Consider the following 17588-nt stretch of genomic DNA (forward strand, 5'->3'; position numbering starts at 1 on the left):
CTAACCTACAGACCTACAACCTACAAACCTACAACCTTCAAACCTACAACCTAACCTATAACGCGCCAAAAAAGTTCGGCCGGCGGCGGGAATCGAACCCTAGTTATTAGATCACGAGGCGAGTGTGCTCACCACTACACCACGCAGCCAGCTGGCCGGTGAGAGGTGTAAGTCACTTTTCAATGACGCAATGGGATATTCTCCGTATAGCGCCTTCCTTTGGGTGGAAAAAAGAATTACGCCAGTGCCCCCCTGTAGCGCGCTTCTCATTGGTCAATAGCCCGTTGCCGGGGCAACGTGCACGTATGTGTGCGCGGGCTAGCGCGCTAGCCGGCCGCCGAACAGCGCCAGGGCTCAGTATACTGCCTTGCTTGCGCCCCCCTTGCGCCGTGCCTTGCGCCCAAGGCTATATAAACCCTTGCGCCCAGCTTGCGCCTACTATTTATCGATATACGCTTGTACGGTATATAGGTAACTGGTATCGTCAAGTGACTATCTGGTGGTCAGGTCCTGTTTTGTTTGGTAATTTTCAACATAACAGATGTTTGGACTTGCAAAAATCAGCTTCAACAGTCGGGTATGTACCCTTTTTAGTTTATTAGGTATCTCAATTGGGCAAACTAGGCTTTTGGAATAAAAAAATGGAGCAGTGGCAGCACTTGGGTTAAGATTTAGGTGAGGGACTCGAGGACCATTTGCTAAAAACTTATAACCTAAAAATGACTATCTTGCTCTGCCAAATATATGCCAACTTTTGTATATGAATATACAGGACATTGGTATATGTCACATTTACCCATTCATCTTCGTTGACATCTTCATCTTCATTGACATCTTTGCTCCCTTCACATCACAATAGCAGTCGGGGGAGGTTTGGTCAATCGTCATTTTTAGCACGTACAATTTTTGTCATACGTGCTAAAAATGGTAACGATTCTGCTATTTTTGACAACGGTGAAGCCGGTTTCACTCCTCAGCATGGAAATCACAATTTTGGAAAGATAAGCACTGATTTTTGAAAAGAAGTGCTGCCACCTGGTGCAGGAAGAAGAAGCCAGCTTTAAAGGGACCCTCCCACCTTAACATTAGATTTGAGTTGAGATAGCCAAAATGGGGTCCCTGACTCACAATTACCGGTTTCAGCACTCACAACATCAAAAATGCCTTAAATCGGAAATATTGAATTTCAAAATTGCAGCATTTTGATTCAGAGGGGCTAATGCATATGAATACCCCTCTGAATGTGTGACGTCAGCGCAGATATCTAACGATTTTTAAATGTTTGACTAAAACATTTTGTAGCACGCGGTGGTATATGCTGCTTTGCGTGCAACAAGTGCTGCACTTTCAGCTGCCAAACTATTGCTTCCAAATAAAGTCGCTAGGAACAGCGGAGATCCCAAAAAGTAAACAAAAGTAAAAGGCTAATATCTTGAAAACCGGTGAATATTTTTCGGTGAAATTTGGTAGATATTCGTTTTCGCTCTTTCTGAACCGAGCGACATCACTTTCATGCTAATTCATAAACTCTTTTGAAGGTGGGAGGGCCCCTTTAATATCCCCGCTGTTTGTATGGTAGTTTGTTTTGTGGCCTGAGGTTGGAACTTAAAATTGAGGCATCCGAAAATGATCAATATTGATCGAAAACATGATGTTGATGAAAAATAATATGTTAAGTTGAGAGAGGAGGTCATTTTATCCAGATGCGGTACCCAGCCAGGCTTCCCAAATGGGGCCCATATGGGCCCCAAGTGGGCAACAAACTGGGGCCCATCTGGGCTACCCACCATGGACCCAGATGGGTTTGTCATGGGCGTCCAACTGGGTCCCATATGGGCAGCCCAGATGGGGCCCATATAGGACCCAGCCGGGGCACATATGGGTCCCACATGGGTTTTCCCAGCCGGGACCCACATGGGTATAAGCAAAGGAATCCACATGAGGCCCATTTGGTTTCCAAATGGCAGCCATATGGGGCCCACCGTGTCCCATCCCAATTAGGCCCCACAAGGGACTACCCTGAAACTCCCCAAAAACAGCCTTCCTTGTGTCCTGCACCTGGGTTTCGTCATATCTACCGGCTTTCCTCCGAACTACATTGTTTTTCAGTGCCTATTAGTCGCAGACACTGGTCGAGCCACCGGAGTTACCGGAGTGCTGTTCACGGGCACCTGCGGTAGCTGCCAAGGCCTCGTCTAACATGTTAACTGGGGGGGCCAAACCCCCGCAGTCATCGGCCTGGCCCCCCCAGTCAGGGCAAAAAGTCACTACTGAGGGGGCCGGCAATAGCCAAAAGGCAAACGAATTTTTAGGTCGAGGCGTCAGTGCACATAAAAGCAAATGTGTAAACGAAACATGGATGCAATGTGAGCACATTGATACCTAGCCGATTACTTAGGCCTGTTATCAAGTGTTTATTTTGTTTACCTGACCTTAACCATTTTTTTTCCGCTCAGCAATACGTTACATTTCGTCTTGGCGCCCAACTCCGTGTCTCGGATATTCTTTTTTTATAGATTTAGTCCCAACCTTTTGAATGGAAGGATTCACAAGGACAGAGCCCCCGCTAAGCCGATCTTGTTGCGTTGGCGTATTTACAAATTGCAACCGACCTCCGCCGTAGGGTATTTTATTTCCGCCGTAGTGTATTTCACTTGGGGATTTTCTACCATACATTTGCCTGAGCTCAGGGTAATTACAATTTGTCGGCGACGTTAAAAAATGATGCACCTTTTTTCGCAGTATAGGATATCGCATGTGCATATTTCTGCCTTTTTGGGTGCGCTTTATCGGTTTTTCGTGAGTAACTCACGTAAAAACCGTCCGATCGCGACGAAACTTTCAATGCCCCCGATTTTATCAATTTTACACCTACCCTGACCCAAATGACCTTTGACCTGTGACCTATTTCTCGAGACCATGTTTGGCCCGAATCGCGATTCGGCGTATGTCGGCTCGCATTAGCCGCGCGGTTGCAGTCTTCACGTGGTTTCAAGCGTTGAAACATGTGATATGATGCAGCGATGCTGGTCCCATGCGTTAGGGTGGGTGTCAAGGTCACCTGAAGGTCAGGTCAGCTCAATGACTTTTGATGACCTCGGTTCCTTTTTCGAGTTTTACATGTTTCTAGGCTAGTTTTTGGAGCTGATTTCGAATTTAGCAACCATTTGAACATAACAGGGGGTGTAACGAAATTATCCGAACACCTTTCTTCCCGCTGTAATTAAAAAGCAAAAAAATCTGGTACTTTTTCTTTTAACTGAGCTTGTAGCCACCTTTCATAAAAACACAGTGATGAATGTTCTGGAGCATTTCAGCCAATGGATTCTCCAGCACACTGGCTTTGATGCGGACCAACGCCGTCTAAACCTGTGCCTGCGGTTGAGCAGTGCTTATGGCGGGTGGCTCTTCATATACCTCCTGCTGAACAAGAGCCCACGCCCCACAGGTTTTCGATTGAATAGGGATCGCGACTTTTTCCAAGTCATAAGCGTTAGCCCAGAATGATTGAAGGTTCTATCGGCATCACTTCCCGTTCGTTTAGGGACTTTTAAGTAGCGCGCCGCCCCGCATGAAGACAGTGTGGCTTGAATCAGGCATCAGTGCGCGTTCAGAAACCGTGCCCTCCTATGCCGTCTGGTTGAGCGCCTCCAATCATGCTCCTACACCTTCCCTGGAAAAGCTCCACCCTTGCCTATGGGGCAAAATATAACCCGCGAGTTGCTGGGGGGGGCGTTAAACGCCCCCACTTTTTTCGCCGGGCCATAGCATAAAAACGGCGCGCCGCAGGCGCGCCAAATTTTGGCTACCTACATACCTGTAGGGAATTGATTGAAGTGTATTGTGACAAAGTTTCAAAAAAATCGGTCGGAAATTTTTTGAGATATCGAGGTTTTAGTGACGTCATGATTTCTGAGTTTTCGACCAAAAACGGCATATGTTCAAAAAATCATATAAAATCACAGAATAGACATACAGACATGCCGTAAACGCCATTAGACTACCAATACCATGAACAATCAAATGGCTATCTTCGATTATTGATTATCGTTCCGCATTTTCCAAAATCTTGAACTGAATCTTGGCAATTTCTCGTGACTACTTCACTCCCATGATACATGCATTTCTTCAATTGGACTTTTTGAGCCAAACACGTACACATATGATAAAATGAATGTCACCATCGTGTTCTACGCCCCAAATTACCCACAAAACATGTGTCACAGGCTGCGAATATCAGTTTTGATTTTCGGGGATATGTGCCTACCCGGTTGACCTGACCTTGACCCTGACCTATGCTTGACTGACCCCTACATGGAGCTGACACTCTTGTTGGCCTTATTTGATGGATTGTGCACCGTTTTGACAGAGTTTATGACGAGAGGCGCCCATTGCGAAGTCCTGAAGTCCATGCTACTGAAAGCCCGATTTCAGGTGTTTGACCTGACCTTGACCCGACCTGTGACCTCAAAATTCAACTTTAAAGTACTCATCTGAAGCGTCTCGTCGCGTTCTTTCGTTTGCCGCCTCGTGCGTTTCGCTGCGCCTATTGGTTCTCGAGTTATCGGCTGGGGGCGTTTAACGCCCCCCCTTTCCCAGCAAACGGTGGGTGGCGAAATACCCCAGCAACTGCCGGGTTAAGGGACAAAAACACAAAACAAGACAGATAAAAACAAAGCAAAATTAACTCATTACCTAATGAAATTAAGGCTGGAGCAAAAACATAGGTAATAGGTATATATGTCAAATTAGAATGAAAGATTAAAATCAACCTGACCAGGCCTTACGGTCTGACCTGGTCCTAACCACCTTACTTCGCCTAACTTAACCCAATTCAACCTAGCCTACCACAACACCTGCAGAGGTACCTTCCTGGAAAAATGACGCCCAGGGAGGTGACTGTCCAACTTATTGGAATAGGTACTACCATGATTGCTTGTCAAAATGTGTGTCATCATGCTCTTGTTTGACAAGTGATGTATAATAAATGTGATATTCAATAATTATCTCCTGACTGCTGACTGTTGAGTGATCAAAATATTCAAATAATCAGGGTACAATGCTTTGCATAGTGCACACTAATCATGTTGTTTTTGTGTAGGCCCTCTGAACATTGTTGTGTGCAGTGCTATGTGCACCTTAATTAAGTAAAAAAGTGACTGGTGGTACATGACAAAAGGTTGTGCAACTGTGAAGTTCATGCCCTTGGTCAAGCTGGTGCCAAATGCCTATAGCTATAGCAGGATCAGTGAGGGTTGTAGACATGCTACATACATTGTGCATTGAAGATATTGGCACAAAGTTCATCCGTAATTACTATGCTTAACACCTAATGTAAGAAGCGACATAAATGCCCAGATGATAAAACTCTCTGGTCAACATCACACAAATTTATTGACATACTTTGCAGGTACATATTTACATTCATGGCAAATACTTTTGATTTGATTCAGAAACTAGTTGCTAGTAAGCTTGCATTTTTGTAGGTACCACAACAATCATATATTAAATCATAAAAAAACCTTCTCATGGCATTCATCACATACCTTTTTACCGAACAAGTACCTAGCTACCATACAATGATTCTACAAATTTTCTGCAATCCATCTATCTATATCTCAACTGACACAATGAATTGAAATACCCTAGCAAAACCTATAAATGTACATAAAAAGAATGCAATGCTACAAGAACTATGAATTTCTGAAGTTATTCTCACATGCTGGAACGTTGAAACTCTACTTTTGTCTTCCATTTCCACGTTTGATTGAGCCATCATATCGAACTGTTTTCGTTCTTCATTCACAAGCTTTCGCACAAATCTTGAATTTTTGCACATCATCTTGAACCATGCTCCAGTCTTTCCAACAAGGTATCCAGTCTTTCCAACAAGGTACTATGTAACATCAAAGCAATTTTGATTTGTTACAGCAGCTTCAGATCATGATAGGCTTGAGGTTTGTTACACCATTTGCCAGACAAATCGCTACAAAATGTGTATCAACTCCCAAACTAAGTAATTGATCATATCAGTATTTGCAGTTTCCACACAATGTTTCATAATATTATTCTATGTTTATATAAAGAAACTCAAATAATCCACAAATTGTTATTGAAACACTCCCACTTCAAGAATTCACAGCAATAACAGTACAAGTTCAGAAGCAAACAAACATTGCGCCAGATTTCGTATGAAACGCGCCATCGTCCTGAACTTTCTACCACAGACGGTAGTTCAACCGCAGCCGTAGTGCGAAAACCCCTGCCCACCTTACCCCACGGCGGAGCTCGGTTGCAATTTGTAAATACGCGTTGCGTTGGCCCTGCCCTCTACCCTCCAATCGCGCAATTCCTGATCTATGGCAGAATTTAGAGCCCAAAGTTTTACGTATGCACATAGCCGCGCACGGCCGGTCCCCTCACTGACTTCGACTGGTTACGGCCTGCCACCAACCGTAACCATACTCGCCAGGAGGCTCATAAACATCAAGCGACTCTGTCGCGCTTCGAACCCGGACTGTTATAACCGGGACGCATGCCCTCACCACGCGGAGTCCAACGCTCTACCGACAAAAAAATTCTCCTTTACGTATCAATCTGTTGTTTCTGTCCTCGGGGCGTCAATCTCTTGTTTTTGCCTATCGTCGTCCTCACTATGCGGCGTCCAGCTTCTGGCTGGACGGTCACCGGTGTGCGGCTAGAGTAGCTCCTAGTCGTAATGAAGCAGGATCCCGTGGTGGTCGTACCTACGTAGGCGCAGATTGGTGGTCTGTCGCTGGATTATCTAAAGAAGTCGGCGTGGAGTCCCGGTGGGCAAATGCCAGCCAAATACCAGCCTGTAGGGTCCCAGCGGGCCTCAAATTGCACTACAACACGGGGAAATCTTCATTTTTTGTTTAATCTATAGCCTCTGACAACCTTAAGGTTGTGTCGGAGATCCACGGCGATTACGACTTACGGAGAATCCACCTGAGAAGCCATCAGTCTCCAAGTTGATACGTACGCATTACACTCGTCTGAGGGGGCCCTAGTGGGAAAATACTGTCTCCACTCAGCTTGATCCTTAAAGCCTGGTATGGATCATATAAAGCCAGTGTGGGGTACCATAGAGGCCGGCGTGGGCCCAGAAGCTGGTGTTAGCCCTCAGAACTCGGCAGAGCTCAGAGTCAAGCGCTCAGTCTATGCGTGTGGGCCCCCGACATAAGGCTCGGCATGTAAATTCCTTAGACAAGGCACTGCCACTCAAAAACGCTCAACACCATGGGTCGGATGCCCTATTATTTTTTCCTTTAGTTAAAAAAAATCATGGTGTCAGGGCTGTGATGAAAAACAAGTGGTCTAAATCCGGTGAGAAAACAGGATTTGGGGGTACCTTAGGTTTGGCTCCTTCAGGCTCTGCCCCCCCCCAGTGAAAATTCCTTAGACGAGGCCCTGGTAGCTGCGGTAGCTGCGGCTCGGCGGTCAGCCGGGTAATGACGTCACAGAAAGTGGGGATGGGGCGGGTGGTGTGACGTCATACGGCTGCGGCCGGCTGCGGTCGCCTGCGTCTCCTGCGGTCGAAACGATCCGACCGCAGCGGCCGCAGGAACCATTTGTCATGCAAAGTGGCGCGGCAGTTGCGCATTCGTGTAACTTGGGCGGAAAATTGACACGGCCGCCTCAGACGAACGCGTGATGACGTGCGCACAAGTGGGCGGGACTTACAGCCTGCGATCTACCGCAGCTACCGCAGTTACCGCAGGTGTCCGTGAACAGCACTCGGAGCTGCTGCCGTTTTCGTCCTCGATGGGCGCGGTCGCCCCCGAAGCCGGACAACCGCGCTTCTCTGGTTGGTGTTGCCAGGAGAAAAACTGTTTATACAGAATTCTTGTATTTCGCCACAAAATCGAGACATATATAATATAACACATGAACACAGTTGTTTCTGATTGGGTATTTGTTAGGCGAGAACATAAAATGAAGAAAACGAATACCTACATATGCTTTTTGTTTTAGGTTTAAAACATAGCTAATACAAGGGCCCAACCCATACAAAACTTAAAGTTAAGTGAACGCTAAAGGGGACGCGAAACTAAACCAAAACTGTCTGTGATTTAGAGACAACTGGAAAGCGATACCTGTTAAGAAAGTTATGCCTAAGCAAGGGCGGATCCAAGGGGGGCCAACGGGGCCATGGCCCCCCCCCAAGACGGTCAAAGGGGGGGGGCATACTATCTTTTGGCCCCCCCCAAGACATACCTAAGTCAAGAAAACTAAGAAATAAACATTCTCAAAGTTCCTATGCTGAAAAACTGAAATATTGCTTTGATGATTGAGTGACCTTGGGGCAAACGTGAAAAACTCTGCCAACCAGAGTCAAAATGGCCTGTGCCGGCGAAGGTTAACATGTAGGAGAAATTGACATGATATCACATTGTTATTCGCATTCATAGGCACGTGCTCTGTATTGTGTACCGTAAACCAGAGCAACTTTGTACCACTTTTTAGGTTTTTGTTGAATATCTTTTTTAATTGTTGTCCAATCTGGCTAGTTTTTTGCAAGGTGGAAGCTACAACCTTTGTCAACAGTTTGCTCTAGAGCAAAAGAATGCTAGCATCTTGAGTTATTTTATTTTTTTATTGAACAAGTGGTCAAAGTTGTAGAGGGGTTTTAGAACTTTGTACCACTGATTATAATCCTATTTTATTCAATGCTAACGAATAAAATGGTATTTTACAGAGCATCTTTGGTCCACATAAGTTCTTTTAAAAATATCCTGACACACCAGGACTTCAACTGGCTGAAAACAATCACAGAAACACTGGTTTACGATGGGGCAACAGATTCACAGTGAACGGCTGTTCCGGGCTTTGGATGGAGTAAAATCACATGAGCACTCTGGCTTTTAAATGAGCGGCTGAGTAAGAACCACAAAACTCAGCACCTTCAGAAGTCACTTGACAGTTCTCTAACAAATGAAGGTGAATTGTCCACCGGTGCCAACCGGGATGGGAGGCTGGAGCTTGCGGATGACATCGCTGAATGAGTAGGTAAGAATATCATCATGCCTAGGCCACTTAAACCTATTACCAAACTGCTCCATGGCACGGATTTTCGGCCCATCATCTGCGACAGCCACCACCTCACCCCGATACACCCTCCCTTCGTACAGGAACTCTACAAAATCACCAACTTGAATGCTGTTCCTGCTTGGAGCTGGTCCTTCACTTTGTTGTTCACAGCATTGACTGTCATAAATGACGAAAAAAGTATGCTATACACTGTAAAAAATATTGACTAGCCCCTCGTCAAATGATTCTCAACGCTAAATGTCGGGGGTACAGACTAGTTTTGCATCCTACTTTTGACACACGCTGCGAGCCCCTGGCTTGTTTTGTGTTCGTCAGATGACAGTTACCAGGTGTCGGTTAGTTTTTACCACGTCCCAAAAATAGCTGGAGCGTTTCTGCCTTGTTTTGGAAGCAGGTCCTCGTTAATGCTGTGTATGATAACAAAGTACCTAGTAACAATAATAACGAAAAACAATGTCAAAACGAGGGCGGCTTGTTTAGTGACGATGCTCAAAAGAAGCATCGTCTTGTTCCTACTTAACGAATGAAGCTCAAACTAGGTCAAAACTAACGTATTGCTCAACCCATAGTCAGATGACCAGCAGATCCTACGCCGCCCAATCCAGTCATCGAATTTGCCAGCGAATTCGTTTGAAGACCATCATATTATTAAATATCGGTGGTCTTCAAACGAAATCCCTTACCAGTTTGATGACGAATTCATCCGGCCCATTCCAAAAACGCTCAAGATAAAATGAAGGTGTATTTCTGAAATAATATGCTTTCTTGAAATGCACCTTTCGTATATCAAGCGAATCTTTCACTTCCAGCGCCCGTTTACAGTTATCAATCGAATCAGAAGCATGCACATACCTATCGATAGATCTGAACCTAAGAACACAGACGACATTTTGTAGAGTACCTGTCTGAGCCTATGCAGTGGAGCCCGTGAGCCGCCCAACCGCAGCTGCCTCATGAACTTGATGATAGGTCTGAACCTCAGATTTGCCAGAGCTTGGCCGTCAATAACCAGCTTATTTATATCCACAGTTGTAGTGACTTAGGGTTTGGAATTTGCCAAACCTAAGTTTTGATTACCAAGAGAAGTTTTGTACTTCTTGCACTTGCCCTTTCTTCATAACTTTGGCGGAAATCGTCGTAGTGAAACTTCAGTGTTCCGTTAACTGTCGGTTCTTGAGAGAGTTGGCCAGGCCGGACACCGGGGGCGGCTCCACAACTTTCGAAAAATTAAACCTAAGTCCTATTGCACTGCATGGAGAGCAATTCATTTAAAATCGCTCTTGTTTCGCCCCCCCCCCCTCGACAACTTTGCAAACGTCTCTGCGCGATTTGGTTGAGAATAATGGCTTATGGCAAGTTATTGAATCAGAACGTCGATCACTGCAGGTCATATATCGGCAAGCAATTCTTCATAACTAGACACTGCACAAATGGAAACGATACAGGTTTGCCCAGTGATAAACACTCGCACTGCACAGACTCGCGCACCCCCGACCGAACGCGGCACGGCACAGCGCAACAGCTGGCGCCGGGAAGCCGGGAACGCATTAAGTGAAGGATTCACAGGTGCGCAACTTTATTGCGAACAATAAAAACCTACCGCAAACGATTAAAAAAAAAAGTTTTAGGGCAATCGGAAATACAAATGTATTGACTTATAGAAATAAAATTGTCATTCACCTTCCAAATAACCCAACAATTTATTTGCCGTAAAAAGTGTCTGGAAATGGAAAGTTGCTAACATGATTCAGCAAGTAGGGAAACGCAGCCGCTACCTGGCGAATAATCTCAGGCTGGTTTAGTGACGAGTGCATTGCTACGGCTTGTTCCTCAACCTTCACAGATTACTATGACAAAACTACCCCTAGTATTTTGATCATCCTGAGGCTGGCTTTCACCTAATAATTTGATGAGGGTCTTCCTCGTTTCGGATTGAGGCGAAAACAAACGTCAAACAACCTTGATAGTTAATTCAGCACTTCAAAACAAAGGTACACCTAGGGTATCATTACAATACCGGATCATAACGATCTGGATAGTTCTCAGCCTGTAAGCTAACTAAGCGGTAACTAGTCAAGTGGTAGGTACCGGAAGCATTGACAACCTGGTGACTGTTTCGAGACCCTTGTTTTGACACATAGCTCGTCAATATTTTTTACAGTGTAGTGATGAGAAGCTTCCTAAGAATGATTTCCTGGTGGACCAAAGTTGTAGCATTTTGACGGAAAAAGTGCTTGCAACTTTGACCACCACCCCTAAAAAATGACCATAAAAAGAAAATGGGGGGCTTTCTTCCTCTAAGCCTTTGGAGAACTCATGTAGGTTACTTACTGTCTAGATAGCCAGTGTCGCCCCAGTTCTTACCAGTTCCGCTCCTTACATCATCCTAGCAGCTTCTGTTTTTTGCGCCAAAATCAAGGCTTTTATTATAAAAATTCTGCTGCTGTCAAGGTCACATAACAAAAGCAGGTCTGTTCACACATAGTTAGGGCACATATTGGGCTAAATTGCCTGCATGAAAAAATGTCCCGAATATTACGATGGATTTTTTAAAAAATCAGCAAAGTATCTTTTCCATGGTGGACCAAAGTTGCACCGATGGACCAAAGTTGCTCTGGTTTACGGTACTGGTTGGTTTTAATTGCAAATTTGTTGGAAAATAAGATTGTCATTAGGCACTTTTTTAAGAAAAAGGTATTTTCAACGTTTGCCATGGCCAAATGTGTGATTCTTGTCAGAAAACTGAGGAATGATCATAACAACACTGAGTATAATCAACTTCAGCTTGAGAGATTTCAAGAAGCCTTAATAGCTGAAGCTTCTTCATAGTTCATTAACACTATTAAACAGGAGCTTTCTTGTCTCATGCCTGAATGTATATGGATTTAAACCTCGCCCGTATTGGCGTTTTGTCAGAAGCGAACGTATATGGGGGGGGGGGCGTTGCCCCCATTGCCGTTTGGCCGCTGATCGAGTTAGAGCTTCGCGAAAAAAAACGAGCGTGCTGCCCGTGACGAGAGGAAGACGATGATACCCAATTTAAGGTCCTAGGTCATTGGTTCATGGTTGACCTTCCAGGTCAGGTCAATGACCCAAAAGTCGGGAAAATTGGGACCTGTTAGAGCGTCGTAAGTGTGGCTGAGCTTTTCCGGTGTGCTGATCACGAATATCGTGTTAGTGTTGATCCCAGAAGATGTCTTCATGCATTTAGGCCAGGTCGGGTCAGGTCAACCAGTAGTGGTCCTGCCGGGTATTCGTAGTACGTGTCAACCGCCCCTGACAGCTTCGTAACATGTTACGAAGGCACCAAAAGTACTTCGTAAATGTTCAAATTGCTGCTAAATTCGAATTCAGCTCCAAAAACTAGCCTAGAAACATGTAAAACTCGAAAAAATGAACTGAGGTCATCAAAGGTCAATGACCTGACCTGACCTTCAGGTGACCTTCATACCCATCCAAATGCATGAGACCAACATCATATCACATGTTTGAACGCTTGAAACCACGAAAAGACTGCAAACGCGCGGCTAATGCGAGCCAACATACGCCGAATCGCGATCCCGGCCAAACATGGTCTCGAGAAATAGGTCACAGGTCAAAGGTCACTTGGGTCAGGGTAATTAAAGTTTCAGGGTAGATGCAAAATTGATTAACTCGAGGGTACTGAAGGATTCGTCGCGATTAGCCGTTTTTACGCGAGTTACTCGCGAAAAACCGAGGGGGTGGGGTCTGTTCGACCCCTCCCCCCTATACGGGGGAGGGTTAACAGAGGAAGACACAATTTCCCCTTACCTGTACTTCTTTTTGAAGTGTTTCAAGCGTCATTTTGAGAAGGTGCTTTATTCAGTTAGGGGGTGCATGTGCACCCCTAAAACCCCTAATGCTCCACCATATGTCACTAACTAAACCCACTATTTGAAGTTATACTTAATGACACATGGGTAGTTTTCACTCAACATAGTAGGATAATTAAAGGTAGTGTGCCAGCTTTCCTGGACTGTATGAAGTTAATGGCCCAGATAAGGAGAACCGGATTTTTAGAACTTATCCATACCTTCAAAACTCATGGAAACGTCTTAAATTCTTCAAATTTTGAGTACCCCAGTGCGAAATTCGCCCCGACGGGTTGTCGGTCGTACCCCAACCACATTTCACACCACTATGAACAATAAATGCACACACTGAAATCGCTATTACCGATAGGCTCATCCAATCAAGTTTCGATAAACCCGTTCATCATCATCTCCTGCGGTTTCGAACACGCCTGTTAGGTGGTGCGGTAGACCGCGCCCAAAGCCAGGGCCCCGGTAACGTGAGGTAGCCGAGTCGGGGCAGCGTGCGCTGACCCAAGCCGGGGCCGCGCGTCCTCCCGGTGTCATGTGATAGCCCGGGGCTGCCCGCGGGGATGCGGTAGACCGCGCCCAAAGCCGCGGCCCCGGCTTGGGTCAGCGCACGCTGCCCCGACTCGGCTACCTCACGTTACCGGGGCCCTGGCTTTGGGCGCGGCTTCTGCTCATACTTTTACCGGGGTTACATGAGCGATCCGTTCCAAATACGCACTACGCTAATGCGCATCAGCTCCCCACAAACGGATCTACGGCACCGGTTACATGAGACTAATTCGTTTTATCTACGTCAAACGGATCTTGTTTGGCTCACCCGGGCTGACTCCTCGACGGCCGGTAATTCGCATCACAAACGGAATAGGATTAGCGTACAGTCATGGCGCAGTTGCGGCATTTACCGGGACGACTGAGCTAAATTTTAAATACTTATATCATTTGATAGGCTCAAAAACATTTAAAATTAACATGAAATCAAAAGATGAAAACAAAGTTTTCTTGTTTTAAGTCAGTGGGTACTGATTCGCCATGCAGCGACAGCAGGGTGGTCAGAAAAAATTATCTATCAAAATATTTCATTCATTTTATTTCACATGCAGACTAAACCAAAATACCAACATTTTTTTGCTATTTTCTACGAGGCAGCCAGTAAAAAAATGCTTAGTATTTTGCATTTTGACGCTTCGAGTCAGCAAAGAAAAGTTCTTGTGAAATACGGCCCGAATCGTGTGCCTCGGACGTTTCGGTTACATGAGCGATCCGTTCCAAATACGCACTACGATAATTCGCATCAGCTCCCCAAGAACGCATTCAGTGCACCGACTACACGAGCAAATTCGTATCAGTGACGTCAAACGGATCTAGTTTGGCTCTCGGCCCGATGCGCATTACAAACGGAATAGCATACAAATGTGGCGCACTTCCGTAGCAATAGAGGTGACTAAATTAAAAATTTATTATCTTATGTCTTTTTTGCATTAAATCTGCTCAAAACATTCTCAATTAACTTAACAAAAAAAAGTTGAACATAAAATTGTCTTGCTTTGACTCATTGGGCAATTGCCTCTCTTGATCCGTCTGTAGTGCTGTCAGAAAAATGTTTCAACTGAAATTATGTGGATATTTACTATTTGGTTTTCACTATATTTATTGTTGAAAACTTGACAAAATACCAACATATTTTTTTAATATTATTTCAAAAGAAGAAAATGAAAAAAATACCTATTATTTTGCATTTTAATGTTTCTTTTTGCGAAGAAATAGTTCCTGTAATACGTATCTTGGTCCTATTCGCTTCTAAGCCTCTTTCCCAGCGGATTTTGTTCGGACCGCCGATTCGTATTAGCAGGTGGATACATGAGTCGGTAGTACGCTCCTGATTCGCATTAGCGGTGAATCCGATCGTGATACGTATTTGCTTTGCTCATGTAACCGCGGATCGGATCGCCGATTCGTACTAGCAGGTGGCTACATGAGCCGGTAATGCGTTCCTAATTCGAATTAGCGGCTAAATACGTATTTACTGTGCTCATGTAACCCCGATATTTGTGGTGCGGTGGTGGTGCGTTGGGCCGCGCGCTCTGACTTCGGCCAAGAAAAATGCGTCAGCTGATCATTGTCATTTCTGCCACTTGCGTGTGGTGAAATGGGGTCATAACTTAAGAGACGGCTGTTTCGTTCGTTCGTTCGTGTATTCACATTAAATGCGCTGGTAGGCGGCTTTTCATTAATGCAATGTCAATTGATAAGATAAGAACAGGCTAAGACATACACCATTCATCGTATCACACATTCATCACAATGAATCGTTAAACCGTGTCTACCTACGTCTGATTTTGTAACAAGTGAAGTTTGACTGCTCGTTTAAAAGACACTCGCCCTTCGTAGGTGGCACAGAACACATTTATCGGGGTTACATGAGCACAGTAAATACGTATTTAGCCGCTAATTCGAATTAGGAACGCATTACCGACTCATGTAGCCACCTGCTAGTACGAATCGGCGATCCGATCCGCGGTTACATGAGCAAAGCAAATACGTATCACGATCGGATTCACCGCTAATGCGAATCAGGAGCGTACTACCGACTCATGTATCCACCTGCTAATACGAATCGGCGGTCCGAACAAAATCCGCAGGGAATGAGGCTTAGAAGCGAATATGACCAAGATACGTATTACAGGAACTATTTCTTTCCAAAAAGAAACATTAAAATGCAAAATAATAGGTATTTTTTCATTTGCTTCTTTTGAAATAATAATTAAAAAATATGTCGGTATTTTGTCAAGTTTTAAAAAATAAATATAGTGAAAACCAAAAAGAAAATATCAAAGTACTTTCAGTTGAAATATTTTTCTGACAGCACTACAGACGAATCAAGAGAGGCAAGTGCTCATTGAGTCAAAGCAAGACAACTTTATGTTTAACTTTTTTTTTGTTAAGTTAATTGAGAATGTTTTGAGCAGATTAAATGCAAAAAAGACATAAGATATGAAGTTTTTAATTCAGTCACCCCTATTGCTACGGAAGTGCGCCACATTTCTATGTTATTCCGTTTGTAATGCGCATCGGGCCGAAGGCCAAACTAGATCCGTTTGACGTCACTGATACGAATTTGCTCATGTAGTCGGTGCACTGAATGCGTTCTTGGGGAGCTGATGCGAATTAGCGTAGTGCGTATTTGGAACGGATCGCTCATGTAACCGAGGCACAGGATTCGGGCCGTATTTCACAAGAACTATTCTTTGCTGACTGGAAGCGTCAAAATGCAAAATACTAAGCATTTTTTATTGGCTGCCTCGTAGAAAATAGCAAAAAAATGTTGGTATTTTGGTTTAGTCTTTGCATGTGAAATCAAATGAATGAAATATTTTGATACATAATTTTTTTCTGACCACCCTGCTGTCGCTGCATGGCGAATCAGTGCCCACTGACTTAAAACAAGAAAACTTTGTTTTCATTTTTTGATTTCATGTTAATTTTAAATGTTTTGGAGCCTATCAAATGATATAAGTATTTAAAATTTAGTTCAGTCATCCCGGTAAATGCCGCAACTGCGCCATGACTGTACGCTAATCCTATTCCGTTTGCAGTGGCGCGGGAACTTCTTCCAGACTGGGGGGGGGGGGGCTGAACCATAATAGAAATCAACCTAGGGTACCCCCAAATCTAGTTTTCTCACCGGTTTTAGGCTACTTATTTTTCAGACCTTGGCTTTTTCAACAACAAAAAAAAACGAAAATATTTTCAAAAAGTGAGGTATTCCGTCTCAGCTGAGTGAAGAAACTACCGTTTTGGCAACCTGGAGTAAAGGTTTTAATCTGCCAAATGAGTTGCCGAGCCAGTGAAATAGGTAGGTGGATTTTTCACTTACATGCTTTCTTCCTTTGTGACCCACAACCCCTAATTTGGGGAGGACAAGCTGCCCAACGGTTCCTGGCCTCATGAAACGTTGTGGGGCACCGCCCCCACGGCCGCAGAGTTGTGGGGGCAAGCTTCCCCCACTGTCCCCTCCCCGGTCCCCCGGTTCCCACGCCAATGTATGAATCTATGAAATTATGTTGGTAGATTTTCGATTTCGATTCCTCCAGCTGGGGGGGGGGCTCAAATACATTACGAGCCCCCCAGCCGAAAAGCTGGGGGGGCTCAGCCCCCCCTAGCCCCCCCGGTTCCCGCGCCACTGCCGTTTGTGATACGAATTACCGGCCGTCGAGGAGTCAGCCTGGGTGAGCCAAACAAGATCCGTTTGACGTAGATAAAACGAATTAGTCTCATGTAACCGGTGCCGTAGATACGTTTGTGGGGAGCTGATGCGCATTAGCGTAGTGCGTACGAGGGGGTATCGAAAAGTTCTGATCATCACATAGAAGATATAGACCGATTTTGATGATTTTTGGTTGGTAGTATATTTGGTTCTTAAGAACAATGTTCCCGCAAAGAAAATCCTGAGAAGTGGTTTTATCTTATGTAGGAGAGACTTAGAAGTAAAAACGATGAGTATTGGGCCCATTGAGGACCGAACCGTCAACCAACTAATGCATTTGAAACGGTATCACACTGAGAAAATACATCAAGAACGTGCAGTTAGTTTATGGCGAGGAAAGACCATCTCATGCACTTACCGAAAATGGAGAAATAATTTTCAACTTGGTTGCATGGCCCTTGCAGGGGAGT

At 44.8% G+C, this 17588-nt stretch overlaps 1 protein-coding gene across 2 annotated transcripts in view; it reads left to right on the forward strand.

The window, feature by feature from the left end:
• The first annotated feature begins 269 nt into the window (after nt 1–269).
• LOC122388177 (probable methylmalonate-semialdehyde dehydrogenase [acylating], mitochondrial) overlaps nt 270–17588 on the forward strand; it is a 268791-nt gene continuing 251472 nt past the window's right edge. Inside the window, exon 1 of one of the 2 annotated variants that reach the window (XM_043379029.1) lies at nt 270–577. In XM_043379029.1, coding sequence (XP_043234964.1) covers nt 542–577 — 36 coding nt within the window. In that variant the 5' untranslated portion in view covers nt 270–541. The remainder of the gene's footprint in view (nt 578–17588) is intronic. The other variant, XM_043379030.1, reaches the window with a different exon arrangement.

The sequence above is a fragment of the Amphibalanus amphitrite genome, unplaced genomic scaffold (assembly GCF_019059575.1).
Source record: "Amphibalanus amphitrite isolate SeventyFive unplaced genomic scaffold, NRLGWU_Aamphi_draft 000312F_arrow, whole genome shotgun sequence".
NCBI classification, from domain to species: Eukaryota; Metazoa; Arthropoda; class Thecostraca; order Balanomorpha; family Balanidae; genus Amphibalanus; species Amphibalanus amphitrite.